At 42.5% G+C, this 19,178-nt stretch overlaps 1 protein-coding gene across 5 annotated transcripts in view; it reads right to left on the bottom strand.

Moving 5' to 3' along the window:
• Nucleotides 1–19,178, bottom strand: part of LOC121286956 (myosin-7-like) — a 92,333-nt gene that overhangs the window by 55,420 nt on the left and 17,735 nt on the right. For all 5 annotated transcript variants that reach the window (XM_041204300.1, XM_041204304.1, XM_041204302.1 and 2 more), the window contains 10 exons: nt 18,435–18,538; nt 15,605–15,743; nt 14,447–14,565; nt 14,030–14,179; nt 8,562–8,732; nt 6,319–6,498; nt 5,975–6,107; nt 4,946–5,025; nt 1,422–1,509; nt 548–665 (listed from right to left, as the gene is read on the bottom strand). In XM_041204300.1, coding sequence (XP_041060234.1) covers nt 548–665; nt 1,422–1,509; nt 4,946–5,025; nt 5,975–6,107; nt 6,319–6,498; nt 8,562–8,732; nt 14,030–14,179; nt 14,447–14,565; nt 15,605–15,743; nt 18,435–18,538 — 1,282 coding nt within the window. The remainder of the gene's footprint in view (nt 1–547; nt 666–1,421; nt 1,510–4,945; nt 5,026–5,974; nt 6,108–6,318; nt 6,499–8,561; nt 8,733–14,029; nt 14,180–14,446; nt 14,566–15,604; nt 15,744–18,434; nt 18,539–19,178) is intronic.

Genomic DNA, 19,178 nt, shown 5'->3' with positions numbered 1-19,178 from the left:
CACCATTCTCTAAAGTGTCACTCAGTAGATTTCCATCAGGTGCCCAGTTCCGATTGGCTGCATGGATGGGTCTTGAGATATAAATCAACATCACACTCACCATGTGAAATCCCACCTGAAATATTTCTGTGGCAGCTTAACTCTGCTCAGAGGATGAGCTTCATGAAATTTCTTGGTGATTTTCTATAGGGCCTTTTGACTCAATGCGATAAGCAAGTTCAAAGTTACAATAAATGTGACTCAGCCAGGCTGCGATCCTTGACTGGATTCCTAGGGCCATATTTAAAGTTGTCAAAGGGCCAAAGGTGAAATGGAGGTGGTGAAATGATGCCCCTCCCTCAGGATTAAGCCTGGCCTTGTGTCACCAGGATAAAAGGACACATCCTGGTTATGGCTCTGGTATCAGATGTGAATACCAAATAGTGGTCAGCGAGTGTATAAAAGGCAAACACAATCACTGTGGTATTTCATAGTGTCACTATTTGAGGAGGTCAAAGTGCAGCACATGGACAGACAGACCATTTACTTCCACACAGTCCATCCTTACCGCTGTTTGAAGTCAGCATAGAGTACTCTGTTTGGGAAGCCTTTCCGGCAAATACGGATTCCTTCTAGGACACCATTACACCGCAGCTGGTGAAGAACCATGAAAGGATCCATTGCACCTGGAAAATGCACAACAGTCAATTAGCAGCTGCAAGGGCCAAGAATGGAGTGACCAAACCCACCCATCCTTAACAAGAGCCTCACCATTAGGACCCCTTCAACTGGGGCCTGTCTGCAGGGGTCCCTTTGGCAGTATCGCTACAAGGGGCATTTTGAAGAGTGGTCAGATCAGAGTGAAAGATAGCACACACGAGCCATTGTTTGATACAAGTTGTCACAGCATTAGTGATCTCACTCACAGGATTGTGTTTATAAAACAAATTCATGACCTCAGGCTGGACCAAAGCACTTTGCATCCAATAGACACTGTTGTAATGTAGAAAACACAGCAGCCAAAATGTGCACAGCAAGCTCCCACAAACATCAATTATCAGGTAACCTGTAATGGTGTTGGCTGAGAGATGGACATTGGTCATGACACTAGGGAGAACTTGCCTGATCTAATTCAGTAGAAGGCATTGGGCCAATCTCTGAGGCTGGACTAGTGAGAACTTTTCAATGTGTTTGGTTCATGTCTGACAAGGAGTGGAAAAGGTCAATGTGTGTGGAAAAATGCTCCATTAATCAGTATCTGAGCAAAAAACTTCCCTCGCCTCATTCAAATGTGTCTAAAGGATGGTTGGGGAGCAGACCCAAGTGCAGAAGTGCCCGGGTTGCAATGGAACAGGGCTCTGAGTTACACATTGGCTGAGCTGCACTCTCCACTGGAACATTCACAACTTGGTAACAGTCCCAGGGTGGATGGAGTCAAGTACCTGGAGTCTTGGTTTCATTGGGAATGATACAGCGTACAAAGTGAGGCTGGGTGGATCGCAAGTTGGTCATCAGCTTGTTGAGGTTCTCCTGCAGTGAAGAAAGAGAGAAACTTGTTACTCCAAACAGCTTCTTAAAGGAGTCACACTCGACCATGTTGGTGAGAGAACTTGTTGAACAGTTTTATTGCTAACAATCTACCCTTCACACCGAACCAAGCCACTAATTAAAAAGTACCCCTTTCCCCCAAAATTTCTCCTAGCCAGACCCACCCTGGCCCCTGTCACTAACTCATGCTCAAGCTGCAGAGTCACCAGTTCACCAATGTGAGCACAACTGTAGTTTCTTTCTGGTTAATAGAGAATTCCCTCAGGTTAATGGGAATTCTTTTTGGTTAATGGGGAATGCTCTAGTTAATAGGGAATTCTCTTTCTGGTTAATAGAAGAATCTTTCTGATTAATAGAAGATCCTCTCTGGTTAATAGGGAATTATCTCTGGTTAATAGGGAGTTTACTGAGTGGTATTGTAATTTTTCCTTGGTGAATGTGCATGGTTGTTCAGAAGGATATTAATGTCATGGGAACAGGACAGGCTCAGGATGAGGCTGTGTTTATTGAGACACGATTATAGTATTGCTCATCAGGACTTATCCACCATCACCCTCTTTCCGTACTTACCACATTCTACACTTCAGCAGATAGTGAGTAGAAAGATAGCACAGACTTAAAGTGATGTTCATTCATAAATTAGCTAAACATCACTGCAAGTCTTAACTACCTTGATCTCTTTGTCGGTTCAGAAAGCAATCACAAAGTTAGTTCGGATGAAGGAGGCTTTTTGGCCACTTTATATCATTCATCCATCCAGGATCCCAATATTCCCACTGAGCCAAGCTGCCTCCGAGAAGCCTTAGCAATGGGTAAGAATGGGATCATCTACTCAAAAGTACAATCGTTTTCCACCTGGGAATCCTTGAGTAAGGGTGTCTCTGTTTAAAGTTGTGTATGATCTGCTGACTGAACCAAGGTTTACCCGGGGAGTGTTGTTTTATTGATTTTCAACACAAACTCACCAACACTGTAAAAGTGATTGGCAATCTAAATAAAGGGCGTTTTATTGAAGAATAACAGATTTCCCGGAGAGCTCATCAATACTTTACCAACTATTACATTACATGATGATATACATTACTTCTTGTGATGATGTATATGAAACTATTTGCAGATTCAGTAGTATGTTAATCAGTATTAAAGCAATACCACACAGGGAGGGAGATGGGGCTTTATATTTGACACAGTTTGTTGGTTCAGGGAAATGTGATGATCCTTAATTATCGAGGGGAAAGGATTTAACTTTAATTGTGAAGAATCTCAATCCCTGTAAACCAGTTGGCGAGGGCAGTTCACTGTCAGTCCAGCTCAGGGCTTTGGATCCTGAATTCAGGTTTAGGGTGCCTCTGTCTACGGAGAGAATGGGGTTATAAATAAATGCAGTAATTGATGTGAATGCAGAGTTTCACAACTACTTGTAACACCTCAATTATGAATGAAAATCTCAATTATACAGGACAGGAGTGGGATTATGAAGTAAGTAATGACAGTGCAGTAAAGAACTGCTGCTTGTTAGAGTTTGGTTTAAGGCACATTAAAGGGAGTTTGACTTTGTATCTAATTCTGCTATAGCTGACCTGGCAATCTCTGGGATACCCAAAGTGTTTCTATTTTCCAATGCCATCATCCTGTGCCTTGATGGGATTAAAATTCAATCAAAGCAAGGACATTTTTCCTTGTGATATGTACAAGGAGAGAAGTTTATTGGAATTATCTGCCACTCTGACCAGGTTTTTTCCTTCATGTTTCTATTTTTAAGGATTGGAAAGTATGAAATAAAACCTCATGTGTTCTAAGATAATAAACCATCAAGTGATTCAATTCCTGATGGTCAAGACACATAGCTGCTTGCTGTGTTTTTTACTTGTTTCACTAAATTTGAGCAGTTTTTGTACAACAAAATTTTATTAAGTAAAGCTGAGTTATTTTTAAAAATCCCAGAGGGAAACTTTAAACAACTGTCATAACCTATAATTTTAAGTGTTATTTTTGAGATGCAACTCTAAATTCAGGAATCAGACCACCAATTCTCGAGAGGTTTTATATTAAGCTAAATGAAACATTTTATTAACTCACACAAGTTAAATATATACACATGGCTACAAATTACTATCATCATAACTTCCCAAACTAATCTCCATTAAGGCAACAGCAACCCATAGACTTAACCAAACACCAGGCAAAGCATTTTCATCTTATGAATTCAAAATGAGGTTCTTTTCACTTTGGTTCCAGTGGAGCCAGTTGGAGGCTTGCAGCTGCTATTGATCTCACATTGCCTCTGCCCTACACACGCCACACTGCTGAAGTTATTCATAGCACAGCCCATTGAATGTAACTTCTCATTGTATCACCAATTTTAACTCCACCTTTTAACAATAAAACCTCTTTCATAGTACCAATTTTATTAGTAATATAAACATATTGCTTGGTACCTGCTGCTAGGTGATAGTTTTCACCCCGCTTCTCGAATGCTTGATTCAAAAAATACAAATGCGCTCTACCTCTCTTACACATCGAAACCAGTGCACATCAAAGCACCCAGACTATCTGGCTTTAATCCAATTAAGACACACCCACAGACTAAACCTCTATTTTAAAAGAAAAATCTTCTCCTATAATAATATATACAAAAATAGCTTCCCGACAATTTCAACAAGCCAATAATTTGAATAAAGGAGAGTGAATAACAAAGTAACATGGGAATCTAGAGATAAAATATTGGATCATTTCAATTAAGGGACTTTGAATTAAGAGACTGTACAGACAGGCTGGGGAAATTTGATCCTCTCCTGGTAGCTGGAAAATCCATGGGATCAGGCGGAATGCTGGTTTCTACATCCTGGTCCGATATCCCTCGTCCTCAATGCAGGGTAAAGCCTGTGAGATTTGGGGGGGTTGGGGTGTTGGGGGGAGGTGGGTGGGGGGGAGGCGGTGTGGGGGCAGGGAGCAGTTCTAAATGGATATTGCATTGAATTCTGCCAGTTCTTGACTGGGAGATGGGTTAAAATTGCCCCTATTATTAAGGGTGCTGAATTTTACAGCCAGTTTGTATTTTTAATATAGAGCTATTATTAATATTATTGTATTTTTAATATAGAGCTACTAATGATGCTTCACAATTTCAATTAGAAAATTTCTGTCTTTAATTATTCGAGTGAATATTACAATTCAAGCTGTCTTATTGTTGGACAGGTCATTTTTCGCCAGTTTAAGATATTCCTAATGAAGCAATCTTCAACAAACACTATAAAATAGTTCATATTGTGCAGGCCATGTCCCAACATATCCTGAGAGAGAATCTAGATGTCCCCATGGTGTGTATTGGGAGGGAGAGACTTGCAACATCCGAGTGGAGCGGGATGTATAAACGAGGCTGGTTTGAGGTTGGATTATAAACAGAATGGGAACTTACTTTATGTAACTGAGACACGGTCTGGAAAGAGGCAGCCTTCTTCCGCTTTTCCTTTGCACCACTCTTGCTCAGCTCCTGGGCTGGAATGAAAGGAGAAACAATGAATATTTTATTATTCAATTATGAGAATCTGTGGATACAACTGCTTAAAGCAGGGAGCTTATCCAAACAAGTCCCAGAATCAGTTTGGATGATGTGAACAGGATATTGAGTTACTGGTTTAAAAGGCAGAAATGTCAAACACTTACTATAGTGAGAATACAGCTTAGAAACTGGTGCCTGAAGCAAATTCCTACCTCCCTCTAGCTCTGAAGAAGAGTCATACAGACTCGAAACATTAACTCTGTTTCTCCACAGATGCTGTCAGACCTGCTGAGTTTCTCCAGCATTTTCTGTTTTTATTTCAGATCTCCAGCAACCGCAGTATTTTGTTTTTATATTTCTGAAATACGTAGTATGTCTTAAAGTTTGATTAAAGTTATTTAATATTGCATGGTGAGGTGGTGACACAGTGGTATTGTCACTGGACTAGTAATCCAGAGACCCAGAGTTCAAATCCCACCACAGCAGATGATGGAACTTGAATTCAATAAAAATCTGGAATTAAATGTCTAATGATGTAAAAAAACCATCTGGTTCACTGATGCCCTTTGGGAAGGAAAACTGCTGTACCTAGTCTGGCAAAAGCCCACAGCAATGTGGTTGAGTCTTAAATGACTTCTGAACAAAGGCAATTAGGGATGGGTAATAATATGCAATGCATTCTAATACAAAAAACAAATTCTGGGCTATTAAAGATATTTAATTAATTCAGGAAATAGTGACTGTGACTTACTCTAATAGCATAACTTTTAAAGTTAGAATCGGGATCAGGGAGTAAGGGTCAAGATTCAGGATTCAGATTTGGGGTCATGATTGAGGTCAGGTTTTGACAAGAAAGGACAAAGGCCATTGTTTAAAGGAAAGTTTCAATCTGAGGCACTCCACTAAAGAACAAGTACAGATATTATTAAATTCAAAAGAATTTACCTGCTTCAGCACTGATATAGGATTCATACAAAGCAGCCAACAGCTTGTTAGAGGATTTCTGGAAGATTGCCACCACTGTCTCATTCAGGGGGTCCTTGTTTTTATCGAGCCAGCCAATAATATTGTACGGAACCTATGGGAAGATCCAAATTAATCCAGACCTCAAAACCAGTTGTTAAAATTCTGTTTCTCTCTCTGTAGAGATTGAAATATATTGAAATGGGGCCTGACCAATCTCAGTTAATCCTTATGCTTCCTGAGTGTTACTTTAAACACACTCTGTCATCTCATTTATATATACACTCATACACAATGGCAGTTGTACAATGATTTATCTCACTTACCACTCCAGCATAGTGAACTAACTCAAAGTGAGCCTCATATTTGCGTTTCTTATCTGGCCGTGGTTTTTGCAGGTTGGGTGATTTTCCCAGGTGATTGTCATACAACTTCGCTTTGAATGACATATCGGTAGCTTTTGGGAACATGCACTCCTCCTCGAGGATTGAGAGGATACCTAAAGGCTGGATCGAACACAAAATAAATAGACAATCAGAGCTGGGTACAACCTCTTTCTTCCCACCTTGGCCTTTTCCCAAATTGTTGGCTTCTCTTAAAGGTAAGGTTTCAGGCAGCAGTTACTTTCTGGGCTTCATTCGGCTCCTAGATGGAAGGGGGAATATCTCAGTGAGTGTGATTCTATCCATTGTCAATGTCCCCAGCCATCTTCCAGCAGGAATCAGTGCATAGTGATCAGGAGTTAATAACTCAGATCGTTTCTTCCACTGATATTGCAGGGTAAAATGGCAGCTGAGATTAACCAACTGTGTCCAAACTGGGGATTGAACTGAACTCTCGCTGGACTAGTTCAGTCAAAAAAGTGGGTTTTAAGGAGCATCTTAATGGAGGATAGAAAGCCAGAGAGGTTTAAGGAGGAAATTCTGGAGCTCAGGGTCTTAGGCAGCTGAAAGCAAAGCCACCAATGGTGGAGTGATTAAAATGGGGGAAGATGAGAGGTTCACATATATCTCCAAATGTTGTGAGGCTGGAGGAGATTACAGAGATAGGTAGAAGATGAGGCAGATTAAAATCAGGCAAAGCCAAGTGGTTTTGTGAGAGGGAAATTATGTTTAACCAATTTATTGGACTTCTTTGAAGAAGTAATATGTCCTGTGGATAAAGGGGAACTGGTAGATGTGCTGTACTTAGATTTCCAGAAGGTGTTTGATAAAGTGCCACATCAAAGGTTATTGCAGAAAATAAAAGCTCGTGGTGTAGGGGGTAACATATTGGCACGGATAGAAGATTGGCTGGCTAACAGGAACCAGAGAGTTGGCATAAATGAATCTTTTTCTAGTAAGCAGGATGTGATGGGTGATGTGCCACAGGAATCAGTGCTGGGGCCTCAACTTTTACAATTTATATAAATTACTTGGATGGAGGGACACAAAGATAGGTAGGTTAGTAAAATGTGAAGAGGACATAAGGAGGCAGCAAAGGATTGAAAATAGGTTAAATGAGTGGGCAAAGATCTGGCAAATGGAGTATAATGAGGGAAACTGTGAAATTGTCCATTTTGGCAGGAAAAATAAAAAAGAAGCATATTATCTAAACGGAGAGAGATTGCAGAGCTCTGAGATTCAGAGGGATCTGGGTGTCCTAGTGCATGAATCACAGAAGGTTAGTATGCAGGTACTGCAGGTAATTAGGAAAGCTAATAGAATGTTATCATTTATTGCGAGGGGAATTGATTAGGTTATGCTTCAATTATTCAGGACACTGGTGAGACCACATCTGGAGTACTATGTACAGTATTGGTCTCCTTATTTAAGGAGGAATGTAAATGTGTTGGAAGCAGTTCAGAGAAGGTTTACCAGACCAATACCTGGATTGGGTGGATTGTCTTATGAGGAAAGGCTGGACAGGTTAGGCTTGTATCTGCTGGAGTTTAGAAGAGTAAGAGGTGACTTGATGGAAACATATATGATCCTGAGGGGTCTTGACAGGGTGGAAGTGAAGATGATGATTCCTCTTGTGGGAGAATCTAGAACCAGGGGCCACTGTTTAAAAATTAGGGGTCGCCCATTTAAGACAGATATAAGGAGAAATTTTTTCTCTCAGAGGGTCATGAGTCTCTGGAACTCTCTTTCTAAAAAAGTGGTGGAAGCAGAGTCTTTGAATATTTTTAAGGTGGAGCTGGATAGATTCTTGATAAGCAAGGGATGAAAGGTTATCAGGGGTAGGTGGGAACGTGGAGTTGTGGTTAGAATCAGATCACCCATGACCTTGTTGAATATGGAAGCAAAGTGGAGCAGGCTCAAGGGGCTGAGTGGCCTCTCCTGCTGTATTTTCAAGGTGCTGCTTGACTAGGGGAATGGGACTTGGTGAGATTCAGATTAGCTAGGATTACAGAAGGTGGGAGGAATAAATTTGTGGAAGGACCTATAAACTAGAACAAATATTCTGAACCAAATGTTCTGAACAGGAATGATGCCTTATGCATGTGAATGTCAAATGATATTTATTGCCCAAAAATAAGCTTATATTTTATATCTAATGGAAATGAAGGGTATGCGAAAGTTTTTACCTTCTCAATAAGATCGATACAGGCCTGTAGATCAAGGCCAAAGTCAATGAAGACCCAGTCGATGCCTTCTCTCTTGTACTCTTCCTGTTCCAACACGAACATGTGATGATTGAAAAACTGTTGCAGTTTCTCATTTGTGAAGTTGATGCAGAGCTGCTCGAAGCTGTTGTACTGTAGGTCCAGAGGCAGACAGAGGGGGCAGGGGGGGCAGGGGGTGAGAGAGAAAAGGGGGGCAGGGGGTGAGAGAGAAAAGGCGGGCGGGGGTGAGAGAGAAAAGGGGGGCAGGGGGTGAGAGAGAAAAGGGGGGCAGGGGATGAGAGAGAAAAGGGGGGCAGGGGGTGAGAGAGAAAAGGGGGGCAGGGGGTGAGAGAGAAAAGGGGGGAGGGAAAGACAGAGAGAGTGGGATCCATGACACGCGGGGGTGGGGGTGGGGGTGGGGGGGGTGGGGTGGGACAGAGGGGGAGAGAGAGGATTAATAATTAGGCAGTATGTAATGTCTGTAACTTGAAGCTCTTGTGGTGCAGGGAGTGGTGTCCCTGCCTCTGAGCTGGAAACTCTGCGTTCAAGTCACACTCCAGGACTCGATGGCCACTGAAGGTGTGTTCATAACGCGGTCAAACAGGTAGATTATCAACTTGTAAATCCTTTCAACACACTCCTGCGGCAGGCAGGAAGAGCAGGAGAGGTTTCTGGTCAGGCAGACTGCAGAAAGAAATGGAAAACCACTGCAGTACTTCGCCAAGCATAATCATAGACTAACACAAGTCCATGGTCACCAATGCCCTCTTAGGATATGGTACCAGAAGCGAGAAAGAATCTCTGCAACTGTTAGGCTGAACTATACCATAAAACATAGGAGCAGCTGTAGGCCATTCGGCCCATCGATTCTGCTCCACCATTCAGTAAGATCTGATAATCCTCAACTCCACTTTCCTGTCTTTTCACCATAATCCTTGATTCCCTTACTGATTAAAAATCTGTCTATCTCAGCCTTGAATATACTTAACAACCCAGCCTCTACAGCCCTCTGCGGTAAAGAATTCCACAGATTCACTACCCTCTGAGAGAGGAAATTCCTCCTCAGCTCTGTATTACATGGGCAACCCCTTACTCTGAGATTATGCCCTCTGGTCCTAGACTCTCCCACAAGGGGAAACAACCTCTCAGCATCTACCCTGTCAACCCCCCCTAAGAATCTTATATGTTTCAATACAGTCGCCTCTCATTCTTCTAAACTCCAATGAGTTTGGAGGCCGAACCTACTCAACCTCTCCTCATAAGAAAATCCCTCCATACCCAGGATCAACCTAGTGAACCTTCTCTGAACTGCCTCCAATGCCAGTATACCTTTCCTTAGATAAGGGGACCAAAACTGTTCACAGTATTCTAGGTGTGGACTAACTAGTGCCTTGTATAGTTTTAGCAAGACTTCCCTATATTTATACTCCATTCCCTTTGAAATAAAGACCAACATCCCAATTGCCTTCCCTATTACCTGTTGAACTTGTAAGTTAGCTTTTTGGGATTCATGCACGAGGACCCCCAAATCCCTCTGTGCTGCAGCTTTCTGCAGTCTTTCTCCATTTAAATAATATTCAGCTCCTCTGTTCTTCCTGCCAAAGTGCATAACCTCACATTTTCCCACGTTATATTCCATCTGCCAAGATTTTGCCCACTCACTTAACCTGTCCATATCTCTCTGTAGACTCTTTGTGTCATCCACACCACTTGCCTTCCCACCTATTTTTGTGTCATCCGCAAACTTGGCGATAGTACATTCATTTCCCTCATCCAAGTCATTGATATATATTGGGAATAATTGTGGCCCCAGCACTGATCCCTGAGGCACTCCACTAGTTACAGGTTACCATCCTGAAAATGCTCCCCTTATTCCAACTCTCTGTCTTCTATTAGTTAGCCAATTCTCTATCCATGCTAATATATTACCCCAACACCATGGACTCTTATCTCATTAAGTAGCCTTATGCGTGGTACCTTATCGAATGCCTTTTGGAAATCCAAATACATTACGTTTACTGGTTCCCTTTTATCTCATCCTGTTTGTTACCTCCTCAAAGAATTCTAATAAATTTGTCAGGCATGATTTCCCCATTATGAAGCCATGCTGATTCTGCTTGATTAGATTATGTATTTCAAAATGCTCTGCTATTACATCATTTATAAAAGACTCTAACATTTTCCCAATGACAAATGTTAAGCTAACTGGCCTATAGTTACCTATTTATTGTCTCCCTCCCTTTTTGAATAAGAGTGTTACATTGGTTGTTCTCCAATCCTCTGGGACTTTTCCAGAATCTAAGGATCCTTGGAAGATTACTACCGGTGCATCCACTATCTTTGTAGTTACTTCCTTTAATATCCTAGGATGCAACCCATCAGGTCCAGGGGACTCATCAGCCTTTAGCCCCATTAGTTTCCCCAGTATTTTTTCTCTAGTGCTAGTTATTGTATTTATTCCATACCCGCCTTTTGCCCCATGATTATTCGGTATTTTTGGAATGCTATTAGTGTTTTCTACCATGAAGACTGATGCAAAGTATTTATTCAACCCCTCTGCCATTTCCTGGTTCCCCATTATTGTTCCCCCAGCCTCATTCTTTATAGAGCCTATGTTCATTTTGGCCTCTCTCTTCTTTTTTATACATTTAAAGAAGCTCTTACTGTCTGCTTTTATATTACTTGCTAGTTTACTCTCAAAGTTTATTTTCTTCCTCTTTATTAATTCTTTGGTCATCTTTTGTTGGTTTTTAAACTTTCCCAATCCTCTGGATTACCACTAATCTTTGCCACATTGTATGTTTTTTCTTTCAATTTGATACTATCATTAACTTCCTTGGTTAACCATGGTTAGTTTATCCCCTTCCTAGAATCCCACTTTCTCACTAGGATGAATCTTTGTTGTGAGTCATGAACTATTTTCTTAAACATCTGCCATTGTTCATCAACCGTATTATCTGCTAAACTCCCTTCCCAGTCCACTCCAGCCAATTCCATCCTCATTCCTTTGTAATTACCCTTATTTAAGTTTAGCACAGTTGTTTCCAACCCAAGTTTCTCACTCTCAAACTGAATGCTAAATTCTACCAAGTTATGGTCACTGTTTCCTGGGGGATCCTTTACTCTGAGATCATTTATTAAACCTGCCTCGTTACACATTGCCAGATCCAAAATAGCCTCATCCCTGGTTGGATCCATAACACATTGTTCTAAGAAACTGTCCTGAATATGCTCTATGGACTCTTGCTCATCATTATCTCTGCCTATTTGATTTTCCCAATCTACATGGAGATTAAAGTCACCCATGATTAATGTACAGCCTTTTTTACATGGCCTCATTATCTCCTGATTTATTCTCTGTCCTATTTACTGTCAAGGGGTCTATAGACTACTCCCACCTGTGTCTTCTTCCCCTTGTTATTTCTTATCTCCACCCATATGGATTCTACATCTTCTGATCCAAGATTATTTCTTGCTATCACACTTATTCCATCTCATACTAACAAAGCTACCCCACCACCCTTTCCTTCCTGCTTGCCCTTTCAAAAAGTCACATACCCCTGAATATTTACTTCCCAGCTTTGAACTCCTTATAACCACATCTCCATAATGACCATAAAGATCATACCCGTTAACCTCTCTTTGTGCAGTTAATTCATTTATTTTGTTCAAAATACTATGTGCATTTAAATAAAGAGCAATTAATTTAGCCTTTTTTACCATTTTTCCCCCTTTGACCCTATTTGCTGCTGTTTGTTGATGTTTGTACACTCTGTCCCTTCCTGTCACACTCTGGGTATCATTACCTCAATAGCTGCCCTGCAATGCTGCCTTATCCTATTGCTTTGTAAGGCTATGTATCTCCTCTCCAGAACCCTCCCCCCTCCACTCAGTTTAAAGCCCCCTTTACAGCCCTAGTTATTCAGTTCACCAGGACACTGGTCCCAGCACCGTCCAGGTGAAGCCTGCCCCACCGGAACAGCTCCCTCCTACCCCTGTACTGATGTCAGTGTCCCATGAACTGAAACCCATTCCTCCCACACCAATCTTTGAGTCATGCATTTAACTCCTTGACTTTATTTACCCTTTGTCAGTTTGCCCGTGGCTCAGGTAGTAATCCCAAGATTATTACCTTGGATTTTCTGCTTTTTAATTTAGCTCCTAATTGTCCAAATTCTTTCAGCAGAACCTCCTTTCTAGTCCTGTCTACATCGTTGGTACCAACATGGATGACGACAACTGGATCCCTCCCCTCCCACTGCAAGTTCCTGTCCAGCCCTGAGGAGATGTCCTTAACCCTGGCACCGGGCAGGCAACCCAGCCTTTGGGACTCACGCTCACGGCTGTGGAGAACACTATCTATCCCCCTAATTATACTGAACCTACCACTGCTACGTTCCTATTTCCTCCCCCCATTTGAATGGCTCCCACGATGCCGTGGTCAGTTTGCTCATCCTCCCTGCTGTCCCCGCTCTCGTCCACACAGCTTGCAAGAACCGTGTAACTGTTGGACAGTTGCAGGGGCCGAGTCTCCTCAGATGCTATCCCCTCGGTCCCCATACCTGCCTCACCTGCAGTCACACCCTCCTGTCCCTGATCACAGAACAAATTTGAATTCCCTAATCTGAGGGGTGTGTCCAGGTAACTTTCCCCCTCCCTGATGTGGAACAATGTCTGCAGCTTAGACTCCAGCTCCTCAGCTCGGATCCGAAGCTCCTCGAACTGCAAACACTTACTACAGATGTGTTCGCCCTGGTCACATTGGTGTCCAGTAGTTCCCACATGCTGCAGCAGCAACACATCACCCATCCTGCCATTGTAATCATATTAAATTCAAATTATTAAATTAATTCCTTGTGACAAAGTGAGACAATATTTTATAATCTGCAATCTGCTCTTTCCAACATGGTGAGATTCAGAGTGTGACTGTCCTCTAATCTACTCTCAAATGGAGGGGTGTTTTAACCCTCCTATCCCTCACGTTCCCCTTCCTTCTACACATTGGTTACCATGTGGAGAGAATTAAAATGATACAGGGTTTACCCATTCCTTTCCGCTTGGTCTGGCTTTGTAAGTGAATGCAGCAATGATCCCTGCCCAACATCCTGAATTCCTGTGGGCCATCTCTTATTGATTAGAATATAAATCCAGTGCATGTAGGTCCCAAAGCACATAGGTCCCAGTGAAGTTTACAGTACAAGGCCATTCAGCCCATTTAGTTCAAGCTGATTCTTTACCAGACATTGAGAACTGTTTTGTTATTTTAATGAGGTCACCGCCAAGTCTCCTTTCAATTGGGAAGTTCAGTTATTCACAAAGAAGCAGCATTTGTTGAATGTTACAACAGTTAGTTGGATTTTACAACCTGTGCATCCTTGATCTGTTTCTCCTGCATTTTCTTTTTGATCAGGAAGTTTTTAAATGGATTACTGTTGTACTAAGAGACTCACCTCAAATATTTCAAAGCCTGCAATGTCCAGTACTCCGATGAAGAACTGCCGGGATAACTTAGTGTCCAAGGTCTTATTGATACGGAGAACCAACCACTTAAACATCCGATCATAAGTAGCCTTGGCAAGTGCTCCCACAGCGTAGGTAACCTGAAAGAGAAAAGGTCACAGTTCAGGAATGTCAAAACATCCCTGAAGTTGATAAGTCACTAGGATTGGGGAAGATGCATCCAAGGATCCTGAGGGAATTGAGGAAGTTATTGGCCATAATTTCCCACTGAGCTAGTGGGTGACCAGTTTGACCTCCAATTGTGGAGCCATTGGGAAAGTCAAAAGAGAGAAAAAAAACAAACATTTATTTTTCACAATGAATACCTAACTCAGTAGATGTTAAATCAAATGAAATTCTCTATGTACCTGAGCCACAGTTTGCCCCTTGGTCACGTATTCATTTCCGACTTTGACCCGGGGATGGAGAAGGGCTTTCAGAAGGTCAGCTGAGCTGATGCCCATTAGATAAGCAGCCTTGTCTGCACCTGTAATGTCAAGGGTTAAAATTACTTTCAGAATCAGCGCTAGGCCCTGAGCAATCCCATTTGAAGCTTAAGGAAATGAATGGTGATCTGGGAATATCCTTTTCTCTGGGGTTCTGGTTAAAAACCAATCTGCACTTCATGGGAATAATTCTCAGTGTGTGGGTCTGATGTGAAATTTCCTTGAGCATTCATGGGAGTGAGCCTGTGTGGGCCAAAACTGGCTTCATGGCTTTAATAGTTACTGTTAGTAATACTAATAGTTACTGTTACCAGATGGTTGGACAAGGCAATTCCAATCAAACTTGCCCATTAGGAAACTAACAAAACAGGGTGCAACACCACATTCATTTCTCAATAAGCATACTCTCTACTGAGGCTGACAGACATGCAGTAAAAATAACATTCCAGATGAGCCCATCAGCTCTATTCTGTATCTAACCCCGTGCTGTACCTCTCCTGGGAGTGTTTGATGGGGACAGTGTACAGGAAGCTTTACTCTGTATCTAAACCCGTGCTGTACTTGTCCTGGGAGTGTTTGATTGGGACAGTGTAGAAGGAGCTTTACTCTGTATCTAACCCTGTGCTGTACCTGTCCTGGGAGTGTTTGATGGGGACAGTGTAGAGGGAACTTTACTCTGTATCTAACCCAGCGCTGTACCTGTCCTGGGAGTGTTTGATGGGGACAGTGTAGAGGGAGATTTACTCTGTATCTAACCCAGTGCTGTCCCTGCCCTGGGAGTGTTTGATGGGGACAGTGTAGAGGGAGATTTACTCTGTATCTAACCCCGTGCTGTACCTGCCCTGGGAGTGTTTGATGGGGACAGTGTAGAGGGAGCTTTACTCTGTATCTAACCCCATGCTGTACCTGTCCTGGGAGTGTTTGATGGGGACAGTGTAGAGGGAGCTTTACTCTGTATCTAACCCCGTGCTGTACCTGTCCTGGAAGTGTTTGATGGGGACAGTGTAGAGGGAGCTTTACTCTGTATCTAACCCCGTGCTGTACCTGTCCTGGGAGTGTTTGACGGGGACAGTGACTTACTTTCAGTTCCTTCTGTCTCCGCCTGCTCCTCCCGTTGCTTCTGTTTGAACTTCATGTTTCCAAAGTGCATGATTGATCCCACAATCTTGTAACAGCCATATTTTTCATCGACTGAGAAACCCAGGATGTCCATCGCATGCTGTTTAAAGCAGAAACACGGGCAAACTATTCTCCTTTGCTATATTTAACTGTGTGTCAATTGCTCCCTCAGATTGTGACCTGTGTAGACTTTACTAGTCTTAGTGGAGTTGACAGCCCAGCCATCGTTAGCTGCTTCATCAGTGTATTCCAGAGGTAATGGTGCAAGAGCAGAAAGAGAAGCCATTGTGTTAGGAACCAAAGATAGTTTAAGTAAGTTATGTATATATTTGTGTGTGTAGGAATAAGGCATATCTTTAATTTGAAGTTTGATTTGTGTTTCTGTATTAGTGTGTTAAGAAAGGGGGAACTTGAGTTTTAAAAGATGCCTACATTTTAATTAGATTTTACAACTCTTTAAGGGAGTTAGAACAACACAAGGTCGAAAAAACTGGGCTGTTGCCTAGCAATAGGGGACTCATATAGAAACAAGGAGAAACAAAAATCAATTTTAGTTCAGTTGGAGCCAGGAACCAGGGGAGGCTGGACACAGCAGAGGTAGCTGCAGAGAGAGTGAATTTCCCATACGAACAAGGAGCAGGAGGATGCCATTCAGCCCTTCCAGCCTCCTCTGCCATTCAATAAAATCATGCCTGACCTGATATAACCTCAAATCTGCATCCCACCTACCCCCGAAAACCTATCACCCCCTTGCTTACCAAGAATCTATCCACCTCTGCAATAAAAATATTCAAAGACTCTGCTTCCACCACCTTTTCAGGAAGAGATTTCCAAAGACTCTTAACCCTCTGAGTGAAAAAATTTCACCTCATCTCTGTTTTAAATGAACAATGCCTTATTTTTAAATAGTGACCCCTAGTTCTAGATTCTCCCACAAGAGGAAACATCCTCTTCACATCCACCCTGTCAAAACCCCTCAGGATATTAAAGGTTTCAATCAAGTTGCCTCTTACTCTTCTAAAATCCAGTGGATACAAGCCTAGCCTGTCCAGCCTTTCCTCATAAGACAACCCACTCATTCCTGGTATTAGCCTGGTAAACCTTCTCTGAACTGCTTCTAATGTATTTACATTCTTCCTTAAATAAGGAGACCAGTATTGTACACAATACTCCAGATGTGGCCTCACCAGTGCCCTGTACAACTGAAGCATAACCTCCCTACTTTGTAATCAATTCCCCTCACAATAGATGATAGTATTCTATTAGCTTTCCTAATTACTTGCTTTACCTGCTACTAACCTTTTGTGATTCATGCACTAAAACACCTAGATTCCTCTGCATCTCAGAGCTCTGCAATCTCTCATTTAGATAATCTGCCTCTCAGGAGAGGGTCCCAGAAATCAGGGAGCAGGTCCTAAAAGAAAAAAAGCAAGTCCCAAGAAGAACTTCTAGTCAATGGAAGAAGAACAATCTGGGACAAGACCTTGTTTAGTGGAAGTGAAAGTAAGGAGCAGCGTGGAAGGCTCCACACTTTAAGGGAGAAGGCTGCAGGATGCAGACTTAAAGCAAAATAGGCTTGCGAGAAGCCAGAAGATCCGAGGAGACAGTCAAGGCTGGTGACTCCTTACTATGGGCATGTGAAGTAGTGGTGTTCTGTTGGCACGGCTGAGCATCTGAGAGAGAGTGGGTGGAAGAAAGCTTGAATGCACATGATAATCCAGGGGGAGGAACATTGGAAGGAGAGTTTGAAACCCCGGAGGTGGAACCTTGCAGAAGGCATCTGAGAGAAAGCGTTGTTTGGGCGAAGATTCCAAAGTGGCTTCTTTGAGAGGAGAGATTGGAAACCCTCGTATGAAAGGCAGAGTTCAGAGAGACTGGTTGGCTCACAGTGTGACAAGCGTCTAGGGGGAGTTGAGGAAAGATTCATAGCATCTCTCTGGTGTGCCATTTGTCACTTGGTTTCAGACTGTGGTGTGTCTGACCACAGGTCGCCTATTGGTTTACAGAGACAATGCACTTACTGTGAACATTAGAGTATAAGATAGTTTTTGTAACTTGTGTTATCCTTACAAATCTGTATATATCTGTAAAGGTATAGGTGTGGGTGAAGGAGCATTGTAATATAGTTCATCTTTTCTTGTTTAGTAAATGTTTAATTCTTTTGTTAAAAATTCAAAAGCTGACTCCTGTGACTCTGCTCAGCAGCCACTCTCCACGTATCTAATCAAAAAGTAAAAGTTAGGGTCTATCAAGCTGGGTTCCACGCTGGGATCAGGCTTGTCCAGGGGTAACCTCAGCTGGGATTATAACAATTGCAAGTGTTACTCTGGCAATGGTTGGGTAGATAAGAACGGAAGCAGGTGAGAGCAATGGCACCCAGCTGGACAACAGAGGAGAGGTGCTGGGGGAGGATGGTGTGGTTAACCAGGTCAAAGGATGCAGACAGGTTGAGAAGGGTGAGGAGGGAAGGTTTACTTTTGTCACAGTCACACGGGATGTCATTTATAACTTTGATGAGAGCCATTTCATTACTGTGACAGGGGCTGAAACGTGATCTGAGGAATTCAAACATAGATTTCCAGGATATATGAGCATGGATTTGGGATGTGACAACATGTTCAGGAACTTTGAAGAGGAAAGGAAAGCTGGAGATGGGGTGATTGTTTGCGAGGGCAATGGGGTCAATGGTCAAAGAAAAAACAACCGTAACAGGAAATAACTGTGGCTGACCTTTGCAGTTTGACCATTGCACTATGCTCTGTATCTGAGGAATGCGATATGAAACACTTACATCAGTTGCCATCAGTTCTTCACCATCATCCAGATTGTCCACAGTAACAACCCCTTGTGAGCAGAAATGATAGTCAAAGGGATTGCTGCTCACCAGTAGCATGTCTGTGAAAGAGAAGATTCAAATCAGTGAGAACGAGGAAGTTATATTATCAAATGGAAAAATTTCATTGGTTTTAGACCCAATGTGTTGTTGGTTTGTGCTGAAGAATTGTTTTCATGTCTTGATAAAGTTAAATCTGAGAACCTCTAACATAATTTAACCCAGATGAACTGCATAGCCTTGCCATAATGATTCCAAGTTCCCAGTGCAAATTGGTCTAGCTCTCTGGAGTTGGCCAAATATGGGAGAATTAGAAAATTGTTGGAGAACTTGGATTTAAAGGGAATTTGTATTGTAAGGGTGCACCAAGTCACACTCCTACAGAATAGCTGATTGACAGCTCCGCCTGAAGGAGTGTGAGAAGGGAGATCCCAGCAAAACTGGGGAGAAAGGAGATGAAACCCAAGGCCATGTGCTCTTGAGTATAGAAATAGGAGAATACACTGGATGAATACGTAGGAGGGAGGGCTTCAGACTTCTGGGGCATTGGGACCATTTCTGGGGAAGGTGGGATCTGTACAAGCCAGAGGGTCTACATCTGCGCAGGACCAGGATGAATGTCCTTGCTGGTGGATTTGCTGGTGCTGTTGGGGAGGGTTTAAACTAGATTGGTAGGGGGATGGGAACCTGAGGGTCGATTCA

The sequence above is a fragment of the Carcharodon carcharias genome, chromosome 14 (genome assembly GCF_017639515.1).
Source record: "Carcharodon carcharias isolate sCarCar2 chromosome 14, sCarCar2.pri, whole genome shotgun sequence".
In the NCBI taxonomy this organism is placed as follows: Eukaryota; Metazoa; Chordata; class Chondrichthyes; order Lamniformes; family Lamnidae; genus Carcharodon; species Carcharodon carcharias.
The sequence above is the reverse complement of the archived record's forward strand: the minus strand, read 5'-3'. Positions and strand labels throughout refer to the sequence as shown.